This window comes from Zalophus californianus, chromosome 8 (assembly GCF_009762305.2).
Source record: "Zalophus californianus isolate mZalCal1 chromosome 8, mZalCal1.pri.v2, whole genome shotgun sequence".
NCBI lineage: Eukaryota > Metazoa > Chordata > Mammalia > Carnivora > Otariidae > Zalophus > Zalophus californianus.
The window spans coordinates 124660016-124672699 of NC_045602.1; the positions used below are offsets into that span (position 1 = coordinate 124660016).

Genomic DNA, 12684 nt, shown 5'->3' on the forward strand with positions numbered 1-12684 from the left:
AGTCACTGGGCTTGTGCTGTGCCAGATCCAGGTGCCGGGGACAGAGAGGTGACCCAGACAGGATCCCTGTCCTCAGGAGGAACACAGATATGGAATGGGAGGATCACAGTGCCGTGGGACGAAGGCAAGAGGGCAGGAGCTCAGAGAGAAGCCTTTGGCAGACAGAGGGAGGCCATCTGCGGAGGGGCCGGGGAAGGCCACGTCCAGTAACCTGGGAGCTGAAGGATGAACGGGGCGTCAGCCGGCCATGCCTACAGCGTAAGGAGACTGGTGATAAAATGCATGATACTGGCAACGTGCTTCACCCGGTGTCTGGCCCCTGACAGGCATTCGATAAATGTGGGCTGTGGAGTATGATGGGAAGGAGACTGTTCTAAGCAAAGCAAGAGTTTGTGCAAGGAGCTGATAGTTCAGTGTGGCTGAAACAAACAAACAAAAATCACAAAAGGGCAGCGGGGCGAGAGGTTGGAGTAGAGATGGGGGGACTAGGGATGCGTGCCAAGGCTGCCGCAGAGATCAGGCCACGCAGATGCTCTGGACACCCACCTGCAGGTGAGGCTGCCTGGTGCTTGCCCAGAATCTCCCCAAAGACCCACCCCGGACTCTGGTGCTGGGTGGCCGGACTGGATTCCTTGGGGAGTGAGGTCAACGGAAGGCTCCCCAAGCACCCAGCTGTTCAGGCCAAAGACCCAGGGGTCATCTGGAGTCTCCCTTTGCCCTCCAGATCCAGCCCACCAGCAGGTGTTCCTGCTCTGCACATCAGGGTTACGCCAGCTGGGGTAACAGACTGAGCCCATAGCTCAGGGGTTCAACACAACAGAAGTTCAGAATCGGTGTGCCTGGCGTGGGGGCGGCCTTGCGGTGTCATCTGGGCACCCAGGCTCCTTCCACCCTGTGACTGTGCCTTCTCCTAAAGACTTCATCTCTGCATTCAGCCTGTGGGTGGGGGACGAGAGGTGGAGCACGGCATGGAGAGGGGTTTACCAGCCAGGCCTGGGAGTTGTCGCCATTGGCGATGGTTCCAAGTGCAGAGGAGGCTGGGAAATGTGGCTAGCTGTGTGTGCCCAGCTCCAGCTCCCCACCCTATCTCGGACCCCCGGCTTCTCCGCACCTCCAGTGCTGTGCCCCTGGTCCGCGCCACCCCCCACCGCGCACGTGGACTACAGTTTCCTAAGTGGCCTCACTCTTAGCCAGCACCCCTTTTCCACGGGACAGCCAGGATGCTCTTTTTGAAAAAATGTCAATCAGGTCACTGGTGTGTGTTTGTTTTCCTGCTTACCGCCTTTCCCGGCTAAGGGCCTGTAAGACCCTGTGTGAAGTCCCTTCTCTTTCTTCTGCTCCCTGCTCCTCCACTCCCCAGCACCCTGATTCCCCCCGCTTCCAGCCACGCCGGTTCTCTGACTAAAGGATTTGCACTTGCTGCCTGGACGCTCCCTCCCCAGTCACGCCTCAGCGAGGCCTTTCCCACCACCTCAGCCGGCGGTGCCCACCTCCCCCCAGGAACAGTTTCCCTTCTCACACTTGTCTTCAATGATCTTTGTGTGTCTGTCGGTTAGCCAACCGTCCTTTCTAGGGTGTCAGCTCTATGTACCCCGGGACGCTTGTCTGTCCCAGGAGGTGCTCGGTACAGTTTTGTTGGATGACTGGCCCAAGGTCACAGGACCCTGGTGGTGGAGACCGGACATCTGCAGACCTGGGCTTTGGGCGCTCTGCTCCAGCTGTCACTGTTTAGAGACACCTGCGGCCCGGAGCGCCGGCGGGTAAACAAAGGCAGGTGTTGCGATGGGGCGGGGCGGCAGGAGGAGCCCTCTCGGCCCTCCACGCCCCCCCCGAGGCCCCGCCTCCGTCCTCCCCCAACACCCCCCCCCCCCACCTCCGCCCCGCGTCCTGCCGCCCGCAGCCCTCTCCAGCCGCGCGGGGCGGAGGGTGGAGCGCGGGGCGGCCGTCGGGGCGCATGGACCGGCCCGGGGCGCGGGGCCCGCGGCGCCGCCATGAGGAAGCAGAGCGTGCGCACAGCCGCGCTCATCCTGTGCATCTTGTCCTACCTGCTGGTGGGCGCCGCCGTCTTCGACGCGCTCGAGTCCGAGGCGGAGCGCGGCCGCCGGCGGCTGCTGGCCCAGAAGCGCGGCGAGTTCCGGAGGAAGTACGGCTTCTCGGCCGAGGACTACCGCGAGCTGGAGCGCCTGGCGCTGCAGGCCGAGCCGCACCGCGCCGGCCGCCAGTGGAAGTTCGCCGGCTCCTTCTACTTCGCCATCACCGTCATCACCACCATCGGTGAGCGGCCCCGCGACGCGCCCCCCGGGCTCGAACCCCTCCCCTGCCCCTGCCCGGCTGGGTGGCTTCGGACCAGTCATTTCAGCCGCCCTCCGCCCAACGGGCCGGCGTCCCACGCGGGCGGGGCTGGGAGGAGTCGGGAGCTCAAGTTCGCCCAGAGGTGGCACGCGGGAGTGCTCAGGAAACCTCCGGGGGCTGGGAGACAGATGGAGCGGGGCGAAGCGCGAGTGGCTGGAGACGGAGGCTTCCTTGCCCGGCAGCATCACCCTAGCTGTGTGACCTCAAACAAGTTGCTGAACCTCTCTGAGCCTCAATTTTCCTCTCTGTGAAGTAGGGCTGCTAATAGGCCTTATCTCAGGGCTGGGCTGAGATAATTATTGTCAAGGAGATAATGTATGCAGAAAGTTTTAGCGCAGGGTCTGACACATACAAAGCACTAAGAAAGAGAGACTGATTTTTGTATTATAATTACTGTTACTCCATGAGAACGGGATCTAGTCTGTCTTAGTCACTGCAGTGTACCCAGCCTAGCGCATAGTAGACACTCAATAAATATTTGTTGAAGGAATGACTGATTACCACAAGCTTTGGACCTCACCCTCGGGGATCCAGAGCAGTTTCTCTGCAGCATTTGGACCGGCAGCCGTTGCCATGGCTACCGTCTGGCTGGTACCTGCTGAGCAGAAGCCTGGAGAAGCAGGAAAGGAGAGAAGCAGGCTCTGCAGGGCTCCAGGCTGGGTGTCAGCTGCTTCCCAGGTCCCAGCTGTGGATGTCTAGGCATCTCCCCCGCCCCCCCGGCTTGGATCACCACTCTGGAAGTCTGAGCATTGGAGAGTTTTTTTCATAATGCCCTTGCAAGTGGATGTGAGCTGTGGGTTAAAAGCCTGAGTGAGTTCTGCAATTACCTAGCCCAGAGTTCCATTCTCATCTCTGTTGCCTCCTGTCTTCTCTGGCAATTGGATGTACCTCTCTCTAAGCCCTAGTTTTCTCGACTGCAAACGCAGTTCTTGCTACCTCAGTGGGTGGTTGCCAGGTTTAAATGAGGTCAAGTGTGTAAAATGCTTGGCACGGTGCCTGAGGCTAAATGGGCACTATTAATTAGTAATAATAACAATTCATTGTTTGCCAGCTGTGGGCCCAGCTCCCATTCAGCCCTTTATGCCCCCTCCTGTCAACATGGGCACCCCTGCTTCCCTACCTGGGCTCAGCCCAAGACACTCCCTGTTGCCGTGCCCAGTGGGTGGGACCCCATCCACCTCTTCTGCCCACCCGCATGCTATCTGGAGACGGCTGAAGCTCAGTTTGGTCTTCTCTGCCGGTGGTTCCTCGCTGGCATCTGGGAGCCTGGGGAAAGGGACCTACTAAGTGGAAATAGCCGGAGTTTTGCCTTTTCTGGCCACCTGGGGGCGCCAGCTTGAGCTGTGTGATCCGGGCTGCATAAGCCAGCCTTGCAGAGAGCTTGGAGCCAGAACCCAGGAGTTGGAGCTCTGCATGGATGGGAGAGGCACTGAGAAGCCGGAGGAGAGTGGTTAATGGCTCAGGCCCTGTGACCTTTGGGCAGCTTCCTCTCTCTGAGCCTCAGTTTCCTTCTCTGCAAAATGGGAGTAATAGTATCATCTCATACAGTTATTGGGAGGGTAAAATAATCTATGCAGAGTACCTAGCATGCTTAGTTATTATCATTGTTCGCTTCACTCTGTCAAAGCCCGATATACCCCCGAACAGCTGGACACAGCACTGCTGGGCCCCTTACTGCCAAAGAAGCTCCTCTGTCTCATGCTCAGCACACCCTTCAGTTTGATTTGATTACTGATGATGATCATTATTAAACATCCATTGAGCCCTTAGTCTGTGTCAGGCTCTGTGCAGGGCGCTGGTGACTAGGGACACAGAGAAGTGATTGGCATGGTCTGTGGCCGCAAGGAGCTCCCCCAATAGCAGATGGAGGCAAAGTGATGGGGCCATCCGACAGAAATGGGACGTGGAGCCACAGGGCTTTAAAAACATGTATTGTGTTGATATTCTGAATGAATTATATGTGCGCACAGCACACGGACCTCACAGGGTACAAAAGAGTATAGAATGAAAAGGAAGTCTCCCTCTCACCCTGTCTCTCAACCCATAAATTCCTTTCCCTGGATTAAATACAGTTACCAGTTCTTTGTGCATCCTTCCAGATACATTCTCTGCCTTTGTGTTCCTTTAAAACACACCCATTATAGAGAACTTAGGTTGTACAGTGTTTGGTGTCTTGCTTTTTTTCACCTCATATTTTTTGGTGATTTAAAAAATACATTCCCTAAAAAGCTGTGTCACCTTGGGGCACCTGGGTGGCTCAGTCAGTTAAGTGTCGGACTCTCGATCTCAGCTCAGGTCTTGATCTCAGGGTCGTGAGTTTGAGTGCTGTGTTGGGCTACTTGGGAAAAAAAAAATCCGTGTCATTCTTTTTCATGGCTGTAGAGTGGGGTTTCTTGACCTTGGCCCTATTGACATGCTGGACTGGATAACTCCGTTGAGGGGCTGTCCGTTTAGCAGCAGCCGTGGCCTCCACCCGGTGGATGCTGGTAGCGCACAGCCACCGCCTCCCGGTTGTGACAACCAGAAGTGTCTCTACATATTGGCAGATGTCCCCCTCAGGGACAAAATTACCCCCGGTTGGAGCCACTGCTGTGTAGGGTTCTGTCGTTTGGTTGGCACCACGATTTATTTCACCAGACCCCTCTCGATGGACACTTAGGTTGTCCAGTTTTCTCCGTGAGCAGCAATGCTTCAGTGACGCCCCACGTGCATACCTCACTTTGCACGCGTGTGTACTTTGGAGGACTAACTTGCTCACCGTGGAACTGCACGGCTCAAGGGTTTGTGTGTTTACATTTTGGCAGATGGTGCCCATTTGCTAGAGGAGGTATGTTCTTTTGGGGGAAGGTCCACCTGACTTTTCCTGGGTTATGCACCCCTTTAAGAATACCAAGAAAGTTTTCGCTCCTCTCTCCAGGAATGTTCATTCCCCGGTGATGGCACAGTGGTCCAGGATTCAAGGACGCCCACTCACGTGTAGGTCCCCTACAACAGGGAAGAATTGCTACACCAGGCTGAAGAAGTGCCTAGTGGGGGCTGGCTTGGAGCAGGATGTGGGAAGGAGAAGTGGACCAGTGGGATGGGGGGAGAGGGTGATCCAGGGGAGGAAAAACCTTGAGAAGAGGCATGGGGAGGTGGGACATGCGGGTTGGGGAAGCAACATGGGGCGAGGCTGGACAGGGGGGAGCAGAGTCAGATCACCACGGAGCTCAGACGCTATGTGAGAACTGGTACTGGGGCACCATGGAAGATTTTGCTTTATTTTTAAATCAAGGCATAATTTACACACAGTGAAATGCACCATTTTCCAGTGCAGCAGCCTTCTGCGAGTTTTGACAAATGAAGGCCTGTCAGGCGACTGCAGCCGCCACCAAGATAGAGTAGGCTTCCGTCACCCCCAAATTTGTCTTGCCACTTTCTGTTTACCTACCCCCTCTTCCAGCCACAATGGCTGGCAACCACAGATCTGCTCTCTGTCCCCACAGTTTTGCCAGAATGCTTGCAGAATGTCATTTCAATGGAACCATACAGTATGTAGTCTTTTGAGCTTGGCTTCGTTCACTCGGCATAAGGCAGCTGAGATCCACCCTTTGTGGCGGCAGGTAACCCTAGTTCATGCCTTTCTGTTCTGCACAGAACTGCATTGTACGGATGTACCGCAGGTTGTTTATCCTTCCCTGGCTGAGGGACTGTGGGCTGTCTACCATTTGGGGCGATTAGGGATACCCACGCCATGTTTCAAAGGCGGGGGATGACCTAGTTAGAAGCAGCATTTCAAGATGCTGCGCCGGCCCCGGGGCTGGGGAGGGAGCCCGGGCAGGGCGGCCGCAGCCGGCGCTCACCACCCCCCTCCCCTCCGCTCTCCCTCCAGGGTACGGCCACGCCGCGCCGGGCACGGACTCGGGCAAGGTCTTCTGCATGTTCTATGCGCTCCTGGGCATCCCCCTGACGCTGGTCACCTTCCAGAGCCTGGGCGAGCGCCTGAACGCGCTGGTGCGGCGCCTCCTGCTGGCGGCCAAGCGCTGCCTGGGGCTGCGGCGGCCGCGCGTGTCCACCGAGAACATGGTGGTGGCCGGGCTGCTGGTGTGCGCCGCCACCCTGGCCCTCGGGGCCGCCGCCTTCGCGCACTTCGAGGGCTGGACCTTCTTCCACGCCTACTACTACTGCTTCATCACGCTCACCACCATCGGCTTCGGCGACTTCGTGGCGCTGCAGAGCGACGAGGCACTGCAGAGGAACCCGCCCTACGTGGCCTTCAGCTTCCTCTACATCCTCCTGGGGCTCACGGTCATCGGCGCCTTCCTCAACCTCGTGGTCCTGCGCTTCCTGGCGGCCAGCACCGACGCGCCCCCGCGCGCCGCCCGCCGCCCCAGCCCGCTCCGCCCGGGGGCGCCCGAGAGCCGCGGCCGCTCCCCGCCCCGCCGGCCGGCGAGCGCCGGGGGCTCCACCTCCGTCTCCTCCCGCGTGCACCAGCTGCAGATGGGGGCCCGCGACAACCTGGGCTTCTCACCCGCCTCGAGCCCTGGGGCTGTGGGCGGCGGCGGCAGGGCGGGCAGGCCCCCGGCCCGGCGCAAGTCCATCTGACAGCCCACCTCGGGCCGGGGCCCGGGGTCACCTGTCAGTGCACCTTCCCCAGAGCCTGGAGAGGGGTGAGCGGCCGTGGCCTCACGGCCGTCTTCAGTCACAAGCAGTCTGTCCTTCCCCTCTGTGGCCAGGCCCTCGCTCCTCTCCCAAAATACATTAAAGCCGCACCATAAGCACAAGCGCGACTCCCAAGTCGCCCTGTAGGTGCAAATCCCTTGTGGTCCAAATTGTTTCAAGAAGGCGTGGCCTCCCAGGAGAGGCTCTCCCAGGCCCGCGTCACCAGTTGGCCGCCTGGAGTGGAAACAGGTGGTCGTCTTTCTGCTGCGAGAAGAGGCAGCCTTTCCGTGTTGCAGGGGAGATGGGCGGCTCTCAACACTGGGACCCTAGCAGTGAGGCCAGCCCCGCACAGCAGGAGAAGCACGGTCCCATGGACGGACGGCAGGGAAACACCTGTGCAGTGGGGCGGGGTGGGCAAATCTGCACTATTTAAATGATCGTTCATTCTCTTGCTCAATTTGGGGTAGAGTGAAATTGGCCCATGTGTGAATGAAGCACACCCTCCCCCCACCAATCTGCAGCTCTTTGTCCTTGGCCATGCCACCGCAGGATGAGGGGGGCCTTGCTGACAGCCACCGCATCACTGGGGCACCTGGATGCAGGAGCATGCTGTGGGAAGAGCCCTCGTCTGGGAACTGCCCATCATGTGACCTTGGGGAATGTCATCCCTACCTGGGCTTCAGTTTCCACCTCTATAATATGACTGGGTTCATCTGGAATCCTGCCCCCCACGCCCCCCACCCCCGTGCGTCTCTAGAAGGGTTACATGCCCTGCCCCCTAAGGTGCCCGTGGTGGGGCATACTGGCATCACGCAGCACTCAGCTCCTTCAGACACTACCTGCCCTTGGCTTCTCAGAACTCCCAACACAAGGCAGAGCAAGCCGGGTTAGAAAAGCCAAAAACTTTAATTTTCAACATGAGCTACATGGTCATGAACACAATGCAACGTGACCCACGCCAACCCAGGGGCCCCGGAAACCCTCCCTCCCCAAAGTCCCGAGCAGCTCCTGCTCCCGGAGACGGAGTGAGGGAAAAGTGGGTGGATGGAAAGGCCCCCAGCCCAAGGACCCGGGGTCTGGCCTCCCTGCCACCCCCTCAGGAGGCAGCCATAGAGTGAAAGGGTTCCAGATGTGATGCCTGAGGCCCCGGGTTCAAGTCTCCACTTCGCCCTCAGAGAAGCTAGGGGTACGATGGGCAGTCGGCCAACCCCCCCCCCCCCGCCCGCCTGGGTGTGAGTCAGATGAGCTTGTGGACATGGCCGCTTTCCGTCCACTCTGAGGTGCTGCTATGCAGACAAGGGGCCCCTCCCAGAGAGCCGAGGGGATCGTTACGGGGAATGGGAGGGGGCTCAGTCCCCTGGGCCTGGCACAGAGCTGCTGCTCAATAAATAAATGCAGGTGGCCTTGCCTGACGCGACAGCTGTGCTCCAAAGGGCGGGGGGCTCAGCGCCACCTCTGAACACTGAAGGGTGCCCAGGAGCTCCTGGTTTAAGGAACCGGATGGTGAATCAGCTTGTAAAGTGTGTAACCACCCCCTAAACGATCTGCCTTGCCTCCTCATACAGCTCTCAACTGCTGGAGAACTGAGTTCTAGTCCTGCCTCAGCCATGACCCCACAGTGGGACGTTAGCAGGTGCCTTCCCTCCCGGGGCCTCAGCTCCCTCCTCGTTAAAGAGGGGCTGATAATGCTGGCCCCCTCTACTGCCCAGGGGCTCTTGGGAGGATGTACTTGACGTAAAAGCACTTTGAAAGCAGAAGTCTGAAAAGCACTACAGGAAGGTCAGATGTGGTTACATGTGAAGGTTTTGTGAGGCTTAAGATGAGGTGTACCACAGCCACCTCACTCTCACACAGCCCCGGGCAGGAAATGGTACTTCTCACCTCCCTCAAGTTGGTCCTAGGGGGTTATGACCTCTCCCTCAGCGGGAGCCCCTACCCACACATTGAGGCCTAGACCAAATCCTGTGTACCCTCAGTCAGCTTGGCCAGACCCCAGGAAAGCTTAGTCTCTATGGCAACTCTCTCCCCCAAACCCGGGCCCTCGGAGATGGAACCAAGCAGGGCTGGGTGGCCCAGGGCTTAAAGGCCACAAATACTTATGACAGACATGCCTGGGCAGTGGCTTCCGGTCCCAGGAAGGAGGGAAGCAGGACAGAGCCCCTGTTCTGTCCCCACTGATCATTTGCTGAGGGGTCCTGGGCAAATCACTTCCTGATTCTGGGCTTTAATCGCCTCACCTCTCAGATGGGCTACAATTTGCCCGTCTTTTCTGGGCCGCTGGGAGGCTCTACAGAGAGAAGAGAGGAGGAAGTATTGTGGGAAATGGTGGCCCCGTCTGGTCCTGCTCTGGCTCCAGCTCAGCCTTGGGTGGGAGGAAGCCCAGGCTGGGGGTGCCACTGAATTCACAGGTGATCCCAGGGGCAGGCCTTGCCGAGCCTCGGTCCTCATCTGTAAAATGGACTTCACTAATGGTCCCAAAGGCCCTTTCCCATCTGTATGAAAAGCAGATTCCGGCGAAGGGAAATGGGGACTTCCTCCCACAGTACCCCTGCATGTGACTTTTGGCCCAGTGATTGAAAAACGAATCAGCCCCTATAGACCCCAGCTCCCGGCTCCCAAATCTCTACAATTCCGTCTCTGCTCCTCTCCCGGTGGAGTGTGAGTGGGCAAAGGATCAGGCAGCAGTAGGGACAGGCTGGGCTTGAAGGTTCCCCAAAGCTAATACTGAGAACAGTCACCCCCTCCCCAAACCCCCATCTCTTGGTGAGGCCAGATAGTGGTTCCCACACCAAATGGTCAGAGCCCCTTGGAAGCAGGGCACGTGCTCACAACAATTATACAAAGAAACAGGGCTCCAGCCCCCACCCCACCCCACCAGGAGGTGAACTGAGATTTCACAGAACAAACAAGAAAGTCATTGAGGGAGGCCCTTGGTGACCACCCCCAGGGTGTTGTTATTGCTTTGGAGCGTGCTCTCTCTCTTTATAAAGGCTGTGCAGACACCAGAAGGTGGGCTCGGGCCAGGTGTGTGTGGGGGGGGTGCACCGAGCCCTCTCTCCCTCTGTTTGGGACAGCCAGGCTCTGCCCCGTTTTTTGAAAAGCTACCCCTGAACAAGCAGAGCAGTGACGGCTAGAGAGAGAAGGCGCTCTCCTGGCTCAAAATATTCCAAATGGTGAGTAATAAACAAACAGCAGAGAAATCACACTGGTTAAAAAAAACAAACAGGGGAGGGGCTGATTCTGGGCCTCAGATTGGAGGCCATCCAGAGCCCTGCTGCCTCCTGCCCCAGCCTTGGGATTCCACCCAGCACAATCCCAGGAAGCTCAAGAGAGCTCATCGATAAAAGAAAGGGGCATCTCCGTCTCCCCTTCCCAGTGCAGCATGGGAAGCTCCTTGGAGGGGATATAACTCATCCAGAACATTAAAGGCTCCCCAGGGCTTAAACAGGTAGAGGTGAGGGGAGGGAAGGCAGAGGCGGGAAGGGGTTCCAGGTGGAAGAAATCACCTGGTCAACAGCCTAGAGTGAGGCCAAGGAGGCAGGACTAAACACAGCTGGGCATCCTGGTGGAAGACATCGTCTGATGGAGCCCAGGCCTCTCCACCGAGGCCCACAACCCTCAGGAGTGCTTCACAAATAAAACCAGAACCAAGGATAATACATCAGAACATCTGAGTATAAGGGGCAGCTCCAGCTACAACCCTGGGGGTGGGGGGAGGGAAGAGGAAGAAGGGCTGGCCTCCCATGACCCAGGCTCCAGGCCCAGACCCAGACCAGTGGGGAGACGGCCGTCTCCTCTCCACCCCGTCCTGGAGCTCTATGAGGACTATATGCAAGCTAAGAACAGGCCCCAGGGCCTGGAACACTAACTCTACCCAGCTAACCTGGACTACGCCCTACACAGCAGGGACTGGGTAATGAGGGGTGGTGGGCTGCTGGGTGCCTCCCAGCGGGAGGTGGCAGAAATGTGCTTCTACAAAGAGGGGCCAGCCTGTGTCCTCCCAGCATGCAAAAGGGCTTCCGTAGGCCTCGGGGAGGGCCGGGCCAGGAAGGCAGCTACCCAGGCCTGCTTGAGAAGGAATCTCCTGATTCTTACACTCATGAGCCAAGGTAGTTGAGGCCGGGGCAGTGGGTTCTGCCCTTAGTACAGGATGGTTTGTTTAAAAAGACTAAAATAGGGAAGCTCTGTTGCCTCCCCAGACCCCGAGCCTAGAGGCAGAGGGGTGGACAAGAAGACCTCTGACCTCATCCAACGAGGAGGGACTCTCCTATTTGAGAAACCCTTGCCTTGGCACCACCAGTCCCAATCCCAACTTTACTCAGACTCCCTCTCCAATCCAGCGTCCCCAAAATTCAGAGATGGTGAGCTCTCTGGATTTGGGGTTCTCAAAAATCAAGGTCCCGCAGCTCCTCCACCAAAATGCAGACAACCCAGTTCTTTCCAGTCCACCATTTCCAAACTAGCTTGTTGCAATCCCACGGAGCAGGGCACCCTGGGGGTCTGTGCCAGGCCCAGGGCACCGCCTCCTTTCCTTTGGTCCCTGCTGGACCCCAATTCCTAGAGCCACTGGAAGAGGGGCAGGCAGGAAGGGACAGACAGATGGACTCAGACAGGCTGCGGCAAAGCTCCTTCCACAGGCAGGCGGAGGGAGGCTGAGCTCCTCTTCAAGTGGGAGGCTCTGGGCCCCCCGGAGCTGGCTCCGGATCCTTGCAAAGCTGCCCCATCGGCTTTGGGGCAGGAGTAGCTGCCTGAACCCGGTGCCGCAGGAAAGACACTTGCTGGTAATTGGCACCATGGAGATGGCCGCTGGGTTCTGGACTTGGCTCCGGGCAGCGAGCTTCCGAGGAGGCAAAAAAGGGGGAGCAGTTGGACAGTGTCTGGGACAGGAGAATGGTTTGCTCTGCCACCTCAGTCTTTCCTTTCTCCGGATTGCAGCCACATCCACCAGGTCAAGAACCGGCCAAGTCAAAAGCGCAGCCAATCCCGTTGGGAGAGGGAAGGTCTCAGGGGGTAGGAGGCAAAGAGAGGGTGAGGAGGGGCCCTGGGGGGGCAGGTTTCCCCGTTCTGCTTCCCCGCTGTGGGGGAGAACCCCGTCCTCCTGTATGCAATGTGCCCCTGGGCCTGGGGTCCCAGGTTGGGGCTGGGCGTTCTCCAGGCCTTGTCGGGGAGCCCCCCCAACCCCGGCCCTAAGATCGCTCGCCGCAGGGCCCCACGGTGCTCTCGAGGGACAACTGGGACGCCTGCCGGAGCAGGGGGCCCGCAGCTGGGTCCACCATGGAGGAGGTGGGGAAGAGCTTGTACCAGCCCACGGCTAGGGTGGTCAAGTCCAACTCCTCCAGCAGCACACGGGCCACACCCATGAACTGCTTCCGCTCCATCCGCCCGTAGTTCCCCCACACGATCACCTGCGGGTCAAGAGATACTGCGGGTCAGATCCTGCCGGTGCCGCTCACAGGCCCAGAACCAGACCCCAGGTCACCCCCATGTCCGCTGCATTTCTGAGTCCTGGGGTGGCCACCGCCTTAGAATGGCTCGAGCCTGACCCGAATTTCCTGGCTCTAGGGCCACCACTGTTGCTCGCCTAGCCCACTGGCTTCCTGCCTCCCATCCAGCCTTCTCCGTTCCTCCCTCCACACCCTCCTCTGTCCCCGACGCCAAGCCTTGCGGGCTGGCCCTCCATGGTGAGTCCCC

At 58.5% G+C, this 12684-nt stretch overlaps 2 protein-coding genes across 3 annotated transcripts in view; one reads left to right on the forward strand and one right to left on the reverse strand.

Moving 5' to 3' along the window:
* The first annotated feature begins 1900 nt into the window (after positions 1 to 1900).
* Positions 1901 to 7695, forward strand: KCNK15 (potassium two pore domain channel subfamily K member 15). Its single transcript, XM_027623061.1, has 2 exons — positions 1901 to 2274; positions 6224 to 7695. Exons 1-2 carry the CDS (start codon positions 1992 to 1994, stop codon positions 6934 to 6936), a joined length of 996 nt encoding a protein of 331 aa, XP_027478862.1. The 5' UTR covers positions 1901 to 1991; the 3' UTR covers positions 6937 to 7695.
* A 135-nt stretch (positions 7696 to 7830) lies between these two features.
* The window catches only part of RIMS4 (regulating synaptic membrane exocytosis 4), a 61967-nt gene continuing 57113 nt past the window's right edge, over positions 7831 to 12684 (reverse strand). For both annotated transcript variants that reach the window (XM_027623957.2, XM_027623958.2), the window contains exon 6: positions 7831 to 12398. In XM_027623957.2, coding sequence (XP_027479758.1) covers positions 12180 to 12398 — 219 coding nt within the window. In that variant the 3' untranslated portion in view covers positions 7831 to 12179. The remainder of the gene's footprint in view (positions 12399 to 12684) is intronic.

Excerpts from the sequence above, each read along its gene's own strand:
- KCNK15 (XM_027623061.1), top strand. The coding sequence starts at position 1,992 with ATGAGGAAGCAGAGCGTGCGCACAGCCGCGCTCATCCTGTGCATCTTG. Across the intron at positions 2,275-6,223 it reads CACCGTCATCACCACCATCG|GGTACGGCCACGCCGCGCCG; the intron begins GTGAGCGGCCCC and ends CTCTCCCTCCAG.